Raw genomic sequence first — 13,949 nt, 5'->3', positions numbered from 1 at the left:
CTATATATTTATATATGGTCAGAATATGGGGACCTTTACCAGGGCCGTCTTTAACCACTTCATCCCCGGAAGAATTTACCCCCTTCCTCACCAGGCCATTTTTTGTGATACGGCACTTGTGTGGTCGGGCGACGTTGTACCCAAACAAAATGTATGTCCTTTTTTCCCACAAATAGATCTTTCTTTTGATGGTATTTGATCACCTCCGCGGTTTTTATATTTTGTGTGCTATAAACAAAAATAGAGCAACAATTTTGAAAAAAAAAAAACAACAATATTTTTTACTTTTTGCTATAATAAATATCCCCAAAAAAAGTAAATAAAAAATTTCTTCCTTAGTTTAGACTAATATGTATTCTGCTACATATTTTTGGTAAAAAATAAATAAATCCAAATTAGCATATATTGATTGGTTTGCGCAAAAGTTATTGCGCCTACAAAATAGGGGATATATTTATGGCATTTGTATTATTATTTTTTTACTAGTAATAGCAGTGATCTGCCAATTTTAGTGGGACTGCGACATTGTAGCGGACAAATTGGACAGTTTTGACACTTTTTTGGGACCCTATAAAATTCACTGATTACTGTATAAATAACACTGGCAGGGAAGGGGTTAACACTAGTGGTGATCAAGGGGTTAAATGTGTTCCCTGAGAGGTGTTTCTAACTGTATGGGGGCTGGGCTGACTGGAGGAGAGAGATCGCTGTTTCTAATCACGAGGAACAGACAATCTCACTCTACTTCCCTGAAAGAACGGGGATCTGTTTGTTTACACTGGCAGATCCCTGTTCTGCCTCTCTCTGGAGTGATCACAGGTGGACCCGCTGGCTGGCTCCCCCTGCTAGTGAATTGGCACAGATTGTCATGTACGCACCCAATATACAATGATGGCGATTCACGCAGCCAAACCAACCTGCCCCCGTACAACTGCAGCAGCTGGTCGGCAAGCTGTTAATAACTACTGAGACCCCATGATGACTGCATAGACTATTTTCTGGAAAAGGTGAACTTGGTCTTTAACCACTTGCTTACTGGGCACTTAAAAACCCTTCCTGCCCAGACCAATTTTCAGCTTTTGATGCTCTCACAATTTGAATGACAATTACTCAGTCATGCAGCACTGTACCAAAATGAATTTTGTGTCCTTATTTCCCCACAAATAGAGCTTTTCTTTTGGTGGTATTTGATCACCTCTGGGGTTTTTATTTTTTGCGCTATAAATGAAAAAAGACCGAAAATTTTGAAAAAAAAACGCATATTTCTTTGTTTCTGTGATAAGATTTTGCAAATTATATATTTTTTTTCATAGATTTTGGCCACAATTTATACTGCTACATATCTTTGGTAAAAATAACCCAAATTAGTGGATATTATTTGGTCTTTGTGAAAGTTAGAAAGTCCACAAGCTATGGTGCGAATCATAAAAATTTGATCACACCTGATGTACTGGTGGTCTATCTCATTTCTTGCGACCAGAACAAGCGAGGAAAGTACAAATACCCCCCAAATGACCCCTTTTTTGAAAGTAGACATTCCAAGGTATTTACTAAGATGCATGGTGAGGTTTTTGATGTTGTCATCTTTTTCCCACAATTCTTTGCAAAATGAAGATTTTTTTTCTCCCAAAATTTTCAATGTAATAGGTTATTTCTCTTACATGGCATGTGTATACCTCAAATGACACCCCAAAATACGTTCTGCTACTCCTTCTGAGTATTACGTTACCAAATGTGTGAGACTTTTACACAGCCTGGCCACATACAGAGGCCCAATATTGAAATAGCACCATCAGGCGTTCTAGGAGCATAAATTACACATCTCATTTCTCAACCACCTATTACATTTTTGAAGGCCCTGGAGCACCAGGACAATGGAAATGCCCACAAAGTGACCCCATTTTGTAAAGCTAACACCCCAATGTATAATCCATGAGGTATATGGAGTCTTTTGAATGGTTTATTTTTTTCCAGAAGTTTCGGGAAAATGTGGAAAAAAAATTAAAATATTTTTTTTTACGCAAAGTTGTCCATTTATAAGATATTTCCAACACATAGCATGTACATAGCAAAAATGACACCCAAAATACGTTCTGCTACTCCTTCTGAGTATGGCAATACCAAATGTGTGAGACTTTTACACAGTTTGGCCACATACAGAGGCCCAACATGCAAGGAACACCATCAGGTATTCCAGAGACACATAGCATGCACATACCAAGAATTACACCCCAAAATACATTCTGCTGAGAAAAGAGTAAACAAAAGATTACCTGTGGTTTTAGCAGCGCAGTTGTCCGCAGGATGATAGCACTGGTCCAGGCAGCAGGTAGGGACTTGGTCAGCAAAAGTGAACACAATTTTCCAGGCAACAGGCAGGTATACTGTCCATAGTCAATATAGGCAGCAGGCAGGGATACTGTCCATATAAAGTCCAAGGTCAGTGCAGGCAGAGATCGTCAGCATTGCCAAAATATTGGTCCTGGTAGTAGGCAGGAACATGGTCCATCCATGTGGTGTGGTCAGTTCATGCGACAGGCAGAGGCATGATGGTATAGGTCCTACAGGCAGCAAGCAGAAGTAGGGTCTTGTTCAGGACAGAATGGGGATAGGGGTAGAGGCTTCTCCCACCCAAATCTCTTTGAAGCCTCCGAGTCTCCAGACCCTAATTTAGGAATGAGAAAACAAAGGAAATTGTCTTCTTCATCCAAAAAAACTATTCTGGAGCCCCTCACATATGTGAGACCCCTGTTATGAATCCCACTAGTCCACTGAGAGGGTACAAGATCAGTCCAAGAATCAGGCAAAAGGCATGGTCAAACAGTCCAGGGTCAGTTCCAGATCAGGCAGAGGTATGTACAAAATCAGTAGGCAGAAGCGTGGTCGAATAACAGTCCAGGGTCAGTTCCAGATCAGGCAGAGGCATAAACAGAATCAGTAGGCAGAAGCGTGGTCGAATAACAAGCCAGGGTCAGTTACAGTGCAAGCAGAGGCATAAGGGGTGTGAAGGTAAATGGCAGGAAGTGAGGGTTATGGTTACCATACTTCACTAATAATTCACTGAAGTATGGTAACGGTGGAAACAGTCACCTATGCAGAGGCCTGGTTGGGAAGGGCATTGTGCACAATAATAAGTGGTGTCTCTTCTCAATCCTCGTTTGCTGCACACGCGACATTTTTTCTGATGTCTTCGGCCTGTTGGTCTGGGAGGGATTTTATCAGGAAAGTGGCGTTCAGAGAGTCTGCTAATTACATCGGATCGAATGTTTTGTGGTGGGCCGTTGGGGTATAGAAGGGCAGTGACGATTTCCTCCTGGTAGCCAAGGAAGGGTATGGGTCTTTCTGTGGATTTACGATAGATTACATATGTGTTGTATATGGCCAAATTAAAGAAATAAATTGAAATTTTTTTATACCACTTGTATGTTCTTCTCGTGGCAAGGTAGGGTTCGAGCATCTGGTCGTTCAAGTCGACCCCATGAACATGTTGTACTCATGGATACAAGTGGGTTTTTGTATTGGGCCATCCCTCCTGGTGATCTCAACAAAAGTGTTGTTGTGGATCGAAGAAAGCATGTACACATCCCTTCTGTCCCTCCACTTCACAGCCAAAATTTCCTCGTTCCGTAAACTCGCCGCTTCGCCTTTTCTTAAAGAGGAAGTAAACCCCTTTAAACCACTTTGACCTACAGGTAAGCCTAGATTAAGGCTTACCTGTAGGTCCAAGCAATATCTCCTAAACCTATATGGTTTAGGAGATATTTGCCCGAAAATGGGCACCGCTGTCTACGGCGCATGCGCCGTAGACAGCGGCGCGCAGGCGCACTAAATGCGGCAAATCCAAGAATGGATTTGCCTAATTTGTCGACTCCCGTGCGCATGCGCGGGAGTGACGTCATCGCGGCTTCGCCGAATGGCAGAGGCGGAGCTGCGAGACGCGACTCCCGTGCGCATGCGCGGGAGTGACGTCATCGCGGCTTCGCCGCTGTCATTGGTCGGAGCTGCGAGACGCCACCAGCAAGATGAATGCGGCGGACTACAGGGATCAGCGGCGACTTCGCTGGCTCCTGTGTCAGGTAAGTGACACATAATGAGCTACTATGCGATGCATAGTAGTCCATTATGCTTTACCTTTGCAGGGAAAAAAAGAGGAAGTAAACCCATCAGGGTTTACTTCCTCTTTAACCTTTTGTTGAGGAGGCTTTGAGGAAAGCCCTTCCGGTTCGTCCTTACGGTGCCACATGCTGGAGTTTGCTTTCTATGGAGGTTGCGGAACAGGGGTAAACTTGTATAAAAATTATCCACATAAAGATGGTAGCCTTTCTCCAGGAGTGGGTTTATGAGTTCCCAAACAACTTTCCCACTCGATCTGTATTTGGGGCAATTAGGGGGATGTAGCTGGGTGTCCTTCCCTTCGTATACCATGAAGGAATATGTATACCCTGTGGCTCGATCACACAATTTATACATCTTCACCCCATAGCAGGCCCTTTTGGAGGGAATAAATTGCTTTAGGCCCAGCCTGTCAGAAAATTTGATCAGGGACTCATCCACACATATGTGTTGGTCTGGGGTAAACAACTGGGGGAAGATCTCAGAAAAATTATTTATTAGCGGCCGAATTTTGTAAAGTTTATCAAAATTTGGGTCATTCCGGGGAAGGCACTGGGTATTGTCGTTAAAGTGTAGGAATCTCATTATCATGAGATATCTGGTCCGGGACATTATTGAGGAAAAGATGGGCATGTGATAGATGGGGCGGGATGACCAATATGTACGTATTTCATTTTTATTGTTTAGTCCCATACAAAATGTGAGGCCCAAAATTTTTTTAAACTCCTCCACTGTTAGGGCTCTCCACTCGTAGGGACGGGCATAAGAGGACGTTGGGTTGCTTTCAATAAATTGTTGTGCATATAGGTTGGACTGGACCACAATGGATTCAAGCATGTCCTCTGTAAAAATTAAGTGGAAAAAGTCCATCAGGGAAAAATTGTGTGTGTCCACCTGGACTCCTGGGTTGGCAGTGAAAGGGGGAACGTTAGCTTCTCCTGAGTAAGAAGGAAGCCACAAGGGGTTCTGGAGGGAATAGGGAAGGCTGGCATGGGACCTACCCTTTGGGGCCGAGTTGACACACTGGTACTTGGCCTTTGCTGAGGTACTGTGGTGCCGGTGGATGGCACTGGGTTGCTGGTGGATGGCTCTGCGGTGCTGGTGGATGGTACCCCCTCCTCACCAGTACGCCTTCGTCTGACGGGCGGACTATCATCTTCCTCCTCTGAGGCTGTCATGGTACCGCTGCTGAGGACAGGCTTGTAGTCCACGTCAGACTCACAATCTGAATATGAGGAGGAATCCGAAGCGGAAACCTCCCCGTTGCTTTCGTCGGCTGCAAGAATATCATATGCCTCCTCAGCTGAATATAATCTTTGTGACATTTTTATTGATCACAAATGGCACTGACAGGTGACGCTGATTTGGCAGGTGACACTGACAGCACTGATCACAGGTGACACTGACGTGGCAGGTGGCACTGACGACACGTGGCACTGACAACATGTGGCACTGACAACACGTGGCACTGGAAGCAGATGGGGCTGACAGATGGGGCTGACAGATGGCGCTGACAGATGTCGCTGACAGATGTCGCTGACAGATGTTGCTGGCAGATGGCACTGGGGCTGGCAGATGGCACTGGCAGATGGCACTGGCAGAGGGCGCTGGCTATTTGCTCTAGCTAATTGCTCTGGCAAATGGGGCTGGCAGATGGCACTGGTGCTGGCAGGTGGCACTGGGGCTGACGGCACTGGGGCTGACAGATGGCACTGGCGCTGGCAGGTGGCACTGGCGGCACTAGCACTACTGGCAGATGGCACTGGGGCTGACAGATTTTATTCACAGTAATAAATTTCACTCACAGATCCTCTCTCTCCTCACACGCTGTCTCTGTGTGAGGAGGGAGAGACACGGCAATGGGAGATGATCTCATATGTTTACATTTGAGATCATCTCCCATTGGCAGCTGCGATCGCGCTGTGAACGGCCGCTTTGATTGGCCGTTCACAGCGATCTGTGTTTGCCTGTCCCTGGGAGACACGGCAAGCACAAAACTTCCGCGATGCGTGCCCGTGGCGGCGCGCATTGCGGAAGTAAACACAAGGACATCCAGGGACAGCCACCCGGACGAAAGCGCCCGCTCTACGGCCGTCATTCGGCTATAGGGCAGGCGGGAGGTGGTTAACATTGTGCACACCCCTGCAAAGGAAACAGCTACACAATATTTTTGTACAAATTAAACAGATATAACAAATCACTTCCTAATAAACATTTGATATTTTTAGGGTTTACATTCACTTTCCATTTTTATAACCTCCATTCCAATGTGCAGTAAAAAATGATTTTCTAAAACAAGGTTGTTTCCATGTAATCTAATATCTGTTTTCAGATAGAAATATTTTAGTAGTTAGGAGACGGGACATGGCGTTCCAGAGAAAGGGGGAGGAGTAATGTGGTCACATGGTTTACAGTCCATAAAAAACACATTATTAGAAATCCTATCTATACTGTTAAAAAAATACAAATTCTGATCTGACGGTGAGGATTTGTTTGGAAATGGGAACAAGAGAAAATCTGCCAAAGAGAAAAGGAGAAAAGAAAGGTAGTGGTGAGGAGTGCGGTGTATGTGTACTGTGTTTATCACTGACAATGGAGGGACACTTGGGATAATTGGTGTCAATCATTATTTTGGGATAATTAGTGTCAATCCTTATTTTGGGATAATTGGCGTCAATCATTATTTCATCACATTGTTGTCTGAAAACACAAAGTCCTGTTACCTGTCTCTGTGATCTCATCCAAAACCGACAATAAATTAGGATGATGATATTTCCGTAGTTCATAGAGACATTTCCAGAGTCCAATCACAGCTTCTCTTCCCCGATTCCGAATATCTTGTAACAAGGTGCGAGAGAAGGAAGACCGATCTTTTTCCATTGGCTGGTATTTCTGGAAAATATAACTTATTATTGTTTTATATCTGCTGTTAAAATGTAACTTTATTTTTTTTGATAAATACATAAAATGATTCTGGGTGCTTTGAACACTTAATTCAGAAAAGAACATCTTGTTACAAGGAAGTTATACTGGGTACCACTGACGCATGCCTGAACTATTCCTGGCCTTTGTGTGCTTTTGCATTTCTCCCATCACAGTTGGATGTAATAGGACACTACCAGAGCTGCAGGTGTTCTGTCAGATATGGCGACCCATCAGATTTAGTAAAAGGAAGTGACGTTTTGTCGTGGCCATCTTGCTACACCCACCACTTCTCCACAGTAAAAATACAGTAAGGAGACGTCTGACCTCAGAGCTCCAGGACAGAGACTGCCATCCACCGCCATCCAGAGCAATAAGAGCACAGCCGAACACCCATCCTTCAGGGGGCTGCTGCTGTGACCACTGGGCAACACCTCGCAGGGTCATTTGAGCTCTGGGAGAGGTGCCGGTGCTGCGGGCCGCCGCGATCTGACAAGGCCGGACGAGCGCCATCTTGGGGCCTACAGACAGGCCACCGCGCGCCGCACATCTTCGCCGGCCTCGCGGCTCACCAGAGCTCATCCTCACAGGGCCGTGGGCCGCGGCTTGTGAGCGGGCCCCGAGCGGTAGTAAACCGCCGCCGAGGACTCCCTCTATGCACCCGGGAAAGCGCTGGTGAAGCAGGCCGCAGTGAGGCCTTGTAATAAGATGGGCGCCATCTTGGGGCCTACGGCCAGGCCGCTCCGCACCGCCGCCAGACGCAAGGCCTCCAGGCAGCCCCTCACACAGGACAGATCCAGGCCGCTGTTGGTGAGCCCCTCACTGTGGACAGGACCCGCAGGAGCATAAACCGCAACTTGGGCCTACTCCCTGGGCACACAGTGAGTACCACAGAGCCCACGCCACCCCCCCCCCCCCCAATAGCTGACACTGCCTGGCAACTGGTCCCTGCCAGAGGCTTCCCCATTGGAAAGTACCCCCTGCCGCCCCACCTTGCATGCACTGGGACATTCAGGGAGCTGAAACTGACTGTGGGACAACAAGAGCCAGCAGGCCCACAGATAAGACACCAGCGGCCATCTTGCTACACCCTGCTTGCTTATCCCACTTCTACACCTAACTGAATTTGCTTGAGTCAGCCGTTCGGACCACAAAAAGATCCCAATGAAGACTGTGCTTCAAGTACACCCCACTCAGTCCCTAGACTGCCATACACTCTCAGTAGGGGCAGTGGCCTGGTGCATGGCCTATATGTTGTTGATGTAGGAGAACCCTGATGACCTGGGGACCTGAGTAGTGAAAACGGATCATTTTGACTATGTCAACGCACTCACGGAGAAGTACACATAACCATACCCTGCGCTCTCTGGGGACCCCACAGAGCAAAACATCATCTGCAAACCTAAGTAAATTTCAATACTCAGGCAGCGGTAAAAATACCAAAAAAGCGCCCCCGCTGAGCAACAGCATTATAGAAGACATGGAGGATGATGAGGTCTCCCTACCGGCCTCTGAAGATTCTGCTGCTGGCGCCAATAAGACTGACCACCTACTCACCTACGCAGCCATGACTGACATTGCAGCTGACATTAAAAGCTCCTTTACAGCAGCAATTACTGACATTAAAACGGAAATTCTGCGCCTAACGGAACAACTGGCAATAACGGACCGGGCAGGGAAAAGAAGAGACAGGGCTCTGATAAGACTGGATGACATTGCTACCACGCATTCCCAACACCTAATTGATATGAACCGGCAAATCAAGGATTTAGACAACCGAGGACGCAGGAACAATATCAGAATTAGAGGAGTGCCTGAGACTGTGCCCCAGGAACAAATTAGGCCGACCCTCACAGCCATATTTAATACCCTCATAGAAAGGCCAGAACAATCCCCTATTGATTTTGACAGGGCGCATAGGGCCCTCAGGCCAAGAGCACAAGACGGAAATCCCCCGAGGGACATCATTTGTTGCCTACCCAACTATTGCTTGAAGGAAGACATTCTTCAGAAGGCCAGGACCAGAGAACGGATTGTGCATGAAGAAGCTGTAATTCAACTCTTCCAGGACTTGTCGCCCATTACACTCAAAAACAGGAGGGCCCTGAAGCCATTGCTGGAGGTGCTACAGCACAAAGGTATAAGCTACAGATGGAAGTTCCCCTTCGCGCTCCAAGCAAATTTCTTGGGAAAACAATATGTGCTTAAAGTAACAGAGGACCTCAACAAATTCTGTAACGACCTTCAGATTGATACCGTGGACCTCCCAGAATGGTATGCGGAATTCCGTCCGCCTCCAGAAATAAACAACCCACAATTCTCACCGGGACCGTCTCATGCGCAGTCACCTTACCAATCCGGTAAACACCGCAGGAACCCAGACAGGAACAGTTTTGAGCCTCCATATCCCTCCAGAAATGCCAGAAGCCCGAGAGGGAGGGACGCGAGGGACTACTGACTTGATGAAGCAGCACACAAGTTCTGAACCTACAAACTGTGAACCCCCGCCACCCTTTGAACAATACGAGCGTGTGATCGCCTAAGGTTAATATGCGCACTGTTAATGCGAGCGCTACACCCGACTGCTAATTGTGACCGCCAAGCATCCTAAGCTGGCCTCCAACGTTTGCTTAACCCATCTCTGCACCTGCCTCAGGGTGGCTCAGCTACTCCCCTACCTCCCCCCCCCCTTTTTTTTTTTTTTTCTTTTTTCCAGCCCCACTTACAGACCAACGCAAAGTTTACCCCCGGTCAGAGCAACCTGCGATCAAGCTTGCACCTCTGCCTCCATCTGAACTGTGAGAACCAATAATCATACTATCTGTTGGCTTCCGGGAACAGCCTGGTACAGTACGCACCTGACTGAGGCAAAACGCCTCGACGGGTACCACCTGCGATATCCAGATCTCTATAAAGGACACTTTAATCCTACCATTGCGGAGAGCTTTGATACACGCACGGGACTGTAGCTGAGCGGACTTAAGTAGATACCTTAGGCCTTTATTCCTTGCTATCAGGTTCATTGGGCTCGTTTAAACTGTAGAATTATTTAATGTTTACTTTCACATGCCGGGTTATGGAGTATTACACTCCCACTTCTAGCTAGCAGTTTGATATGTTTTATCTCTATATGATCTGCAATCTCTTTGACAATTTTGTAAGTTCTTCACTGTTATACACTGTTGATAGAGTTTAAGACACTAATTAGTAATTCTGGCATAGCCCAAACGCAGCACCGTCATTCCAGGCGACGTCTCACACTGCTAAACCTCTATACAAGATTAGCTTTATGCCTGATCCCAGACATCCTACCCTCTTGGGGGGAACTCCCCCCGGCCTGAAGTCTTGGGTCCCCAGGTCCCATCGGACTTTCTTTCAGGGTAACCTACTAGTAGAAACACATCGCGCTACTAAATAGTGCAACACGTAACACTACCTTGCTACTGCACCTCCCACTATCCCCCACAGGGGAAGGGTCACCGTACCTTGGAACAAGTCAGACACCAGGCTGACTCCTCCCCCAGGAGGGGCAGAGTGATTTACCCCTTTCAATCACCCTTCACGTCTCACCTCCCCCCTCCCCCTACCCACCTTTACTCCCTACCCGCACAACCACTTTCTGACTCCTACACTATTCCTGCCCACCTACACCCCACGATCACGACAGGTCCAGATCATTGTTAGACTACTCCGTATCTCTGTACACCCCCCTGGCAAAGCCCCGCCTTCGCCATGGCATACGCTTTCCTAGGGAAAACACCTACCATCCTCTCCCATAATGTGAATGGTCTAAATATACCCGAAAAGAGGTCTAAACTGTTGAGGGAACTTAAAAAAGCCCGACCCTCAGTTGTGTTTTTACAAGAAACTCACTTTAAGAGCGGTAATACCCCTAGACTCACTGACAACACCTTTAACACAGTGTAACACTCCACCAACCCCCTAGCCAAAACTAAAGGAGTGTCCATCCTCCTTCACAAGGATGCGCCCTTTGTGCTGAAGCAACAACTGGCAGACCCTGAGGGACGATTCATATTCCTTAAAGGCTCATGGGAAGGGTCACCTGTAACTTTTGCCAATGTATACTTCCCGAATGTCTCCCATGTATCTTTTTGCAACAAAATTGTAGAGGACCTCAAATGGTTTTCCGAAGGATGTATCCTTCTTGGTGGAGACTTTAATGTTCCCCTCGCACCCCTCAAAGACACTTCGACAGGACATACCCAAGTTCCGTATAGAACGCTCAAGAGAATAAAAGCGCTACTGCAGTCACTGACATTGGTAGATACCTGGAGATCCATGCACCCCACAGACAGGGACTACTCCTTTTTCTCCGCACCACACAAAAAATACTCAAGAATAGACATGATATTCATATCGCAAAGGGACCTTGGCAACCTACTCTCAGCGGAGATAGGCATTATGGCCCTCTCTGACCATGCACCTACATCGGTCACATTACATCTAAAAACACCACACAAGTCCGTATTTAACTGGAGACTGAATTCCTACCTCCTCACCGACCCAATTGTAAAAGATGACATCCTACAAGCCATCAACACTTATTTTGCTCATAACATTGACTCTGACACGACCCCACTGAATAATTGGGAGGCACACAAATCCGTGATTAGAGGCGAACTTATTAAATGGGGAGCCCGGAAAAAGAAGGAAAGGGAAAATGAAATCCATAAGCTCTCCCAACAAATAGCAAATCTTGAACTGCAGCACAAACAATCCCATTCACTTCAAGTAGAACATCAATTAACGCAACATAGGACCGCACTAAGGCTTCTGTTAGACATGAAAATTAAACGCTCCCTATTTTTTAAGAAAAGCATTTTTTATGAATTTGGAGACAAGAGTGGCAAACAATTGGCAAAGGCCCTAAAGGATGCTACGCTATCGAACCGTATCCACGCTCTAAAAGGCAAGGATGGTATTTTAAAACACAACTCGGAAGAAATAGCTGATATGTTCCATGCCTACTATTCTAAACTGTATAAACTTCCGGCCCAACACAAACCACCTCACCTAACACAAAACAGGATAATATACAGGATTTTCTACAGGATAGCGGACTTCCCTCCCTAACAGCAGAAGATACAAATGCACTTGAGGATCCCATAACTACCACTGAGATTGCGAACGCGATTGCCGACTTGAAAGCAGGGAAGAGCCCTGGACCTGACGGCTTCACTTTGCAATACTACAAAACTTACACTACCGCTCTTATAAAACCCCTCCGCTCAGCCTTTAATTTCTTAGCAAAGAACCAACATGACTCTCCATCCTTTCTCATGGCGCATATAGCGGTAATTCCCAAGCCCAACAAGGAACACACGGATTGCGCAAACTTTCGACCTATTTCACTTTTAAACATAGACCTCAAACTCTTAGCCAAAATCCTAGCGAATAGACTAAAACCCCTTCTAGCGAAAATAATCGGCCCTGAACAAGTGGGATTCATGCCGGGGAGGGAGGCCCGTGACAACACCATTAAGACCTTGAACTTAATACATTTTGCATGCAAATCTACCACCGAGGGCATGTTGCTCTCTACCGATGCCGAGAAGGCTTTCGATAGGGTTTCCTGGGATTAAATGATAGCTACGTGCACACATATTGGCCTTGGAGGAAACATGTTGTCATGGATCTCGGCTCTCTATCGGAATCCCCAAGCCAAAATCAAAATTAATAATATTTTCTCAGACCCTATATCCATCCATAACGGTACCCGCCAAGGCTGCCCCCTGTCACCCCTCCTCTTTATCCTAACCCTAGAGCCTCTAATTAGAACAATTAATCTAAACGCTGACATCCAGGGCTTTACGGTAAAGGATAGAGAATACAAAGTTGCTGCCTATGCCGATGACCTCCTGTTTTTTCTCACCAATCCCCACATCTCGCTACCTAACCTACACAAAGTATTTCAAACCTTCGGGTACATATCTAACTTTAAAATCAACCAGTCAAAATCAGAAGCCATGAACCTCACCCTACCGCAAAATATCCTTGAAAATCTACAAAACAATCACCCCTACAAATGGGAACGAGGCGCCCTTAAGTATTTGGGCATAAATTTATCTAGTGAACTTGAAAAACTATATGATGCAAACTATAAACCCCTAATTGCCACGATCAAAACAGACCTTCTCAAGTGGAAATCAAAAATGTTCTCTTGGTTTGGTAGGGTCTCGATATTAAAGATGACAGTGCTCCCCAAACTTCTGTACGTATTTAACGCTCTACCAATAAAAATACCAGAACTCTTCTTTAAAACATTAAGCCAAATTCAAAGACAATTTCTATGGGCAGATAAGAAACCTAGAATCCAACTCAGATGTTTAACATTGGCTAAGCGAGATGGGGGCATAGGACTGCCGGACTTCAAAAAGTACCACCAGGCTACCCATATCACGAAAGTGATAGACTGGCATTGCCATAGACTAAATAAAGATTGGGTCCAGCTAGAAAGCAATCTGGCACAACGCAGCACCCTCTACTTCCCATGGTCGCTTCACTCCAGAAGGCCCAAACTTATAGGCCACCCATTAATCAAAACTACAATACAGATTTGGCAGACGCTGGTAAAGTCGCAAAAAATCGCAACAAACCAAGGTCCCCTGACCCCGAATAATCCCGAATTCATTCCAGGCCTACACCATAACATGCCACAAAATTTTTTAGTACACACCTGCATGTCAGGTACACGAGTTAAGACATTTGAAACACTGGCCGCAGAGGTGGGGGAGCTGTTTCCTGGATGTTGGTTCTATATCCAGCTAAAGGACTTCCTGGTCAACAACAAACACAAAAATCAATTTTGCCTCCCATTAACTCAGATCGAGCATATATGTCTACAAAGATCACCAATAACGAACACCACTTCTCTTGCATACTCGATGCTAACT

The 13,949-nt window shown here is 46.1% G+C and overlaps 1 protein-coding gene across 1 annotated transcript in view; it reads right to left on the bottom strand.

Annotated features, from left to right (window-relative positions):
- Positions 1-13,949, bottom strand: part of LOC143961345 (NACHT, LRR and PYD domains-containing protein 12-like) — a 310,399-nt gene that overhangs the window by 268,337 nt on the left and 28,113 nt on the right. Inside the window, exon 3 of the mRNA XM_077470615.1 lies at positions 6,837-7,005. Within this exon, the coding sequence (XP_077326741.1) occupies positions 6,837-7,005 (169 nt within the window). The remainder of the gene's footprint in view (positions 1-6,836; positions 7,006-13,949) is intronic.

Source organism: Lithobates pipiens, unplaced genomic scaffold (assembly GCF_037356315.1).
Source record: "Lithobates pipiens isolate NorthernLeopardFrog02 unplaced genomic scaffold, aLitPip1_a1.2 Scaffold_112, whole genome shotgun sequence".
NCBI classification, from domain to species: Eukaryota; Metazoa; Chordata; class Amphibia; order Anura; family Ranidae; genus Lithobates; species Lithobates pipiens.
This window is presented reverse-complemented; position numbering and strand designations above follow the sequence as displayed.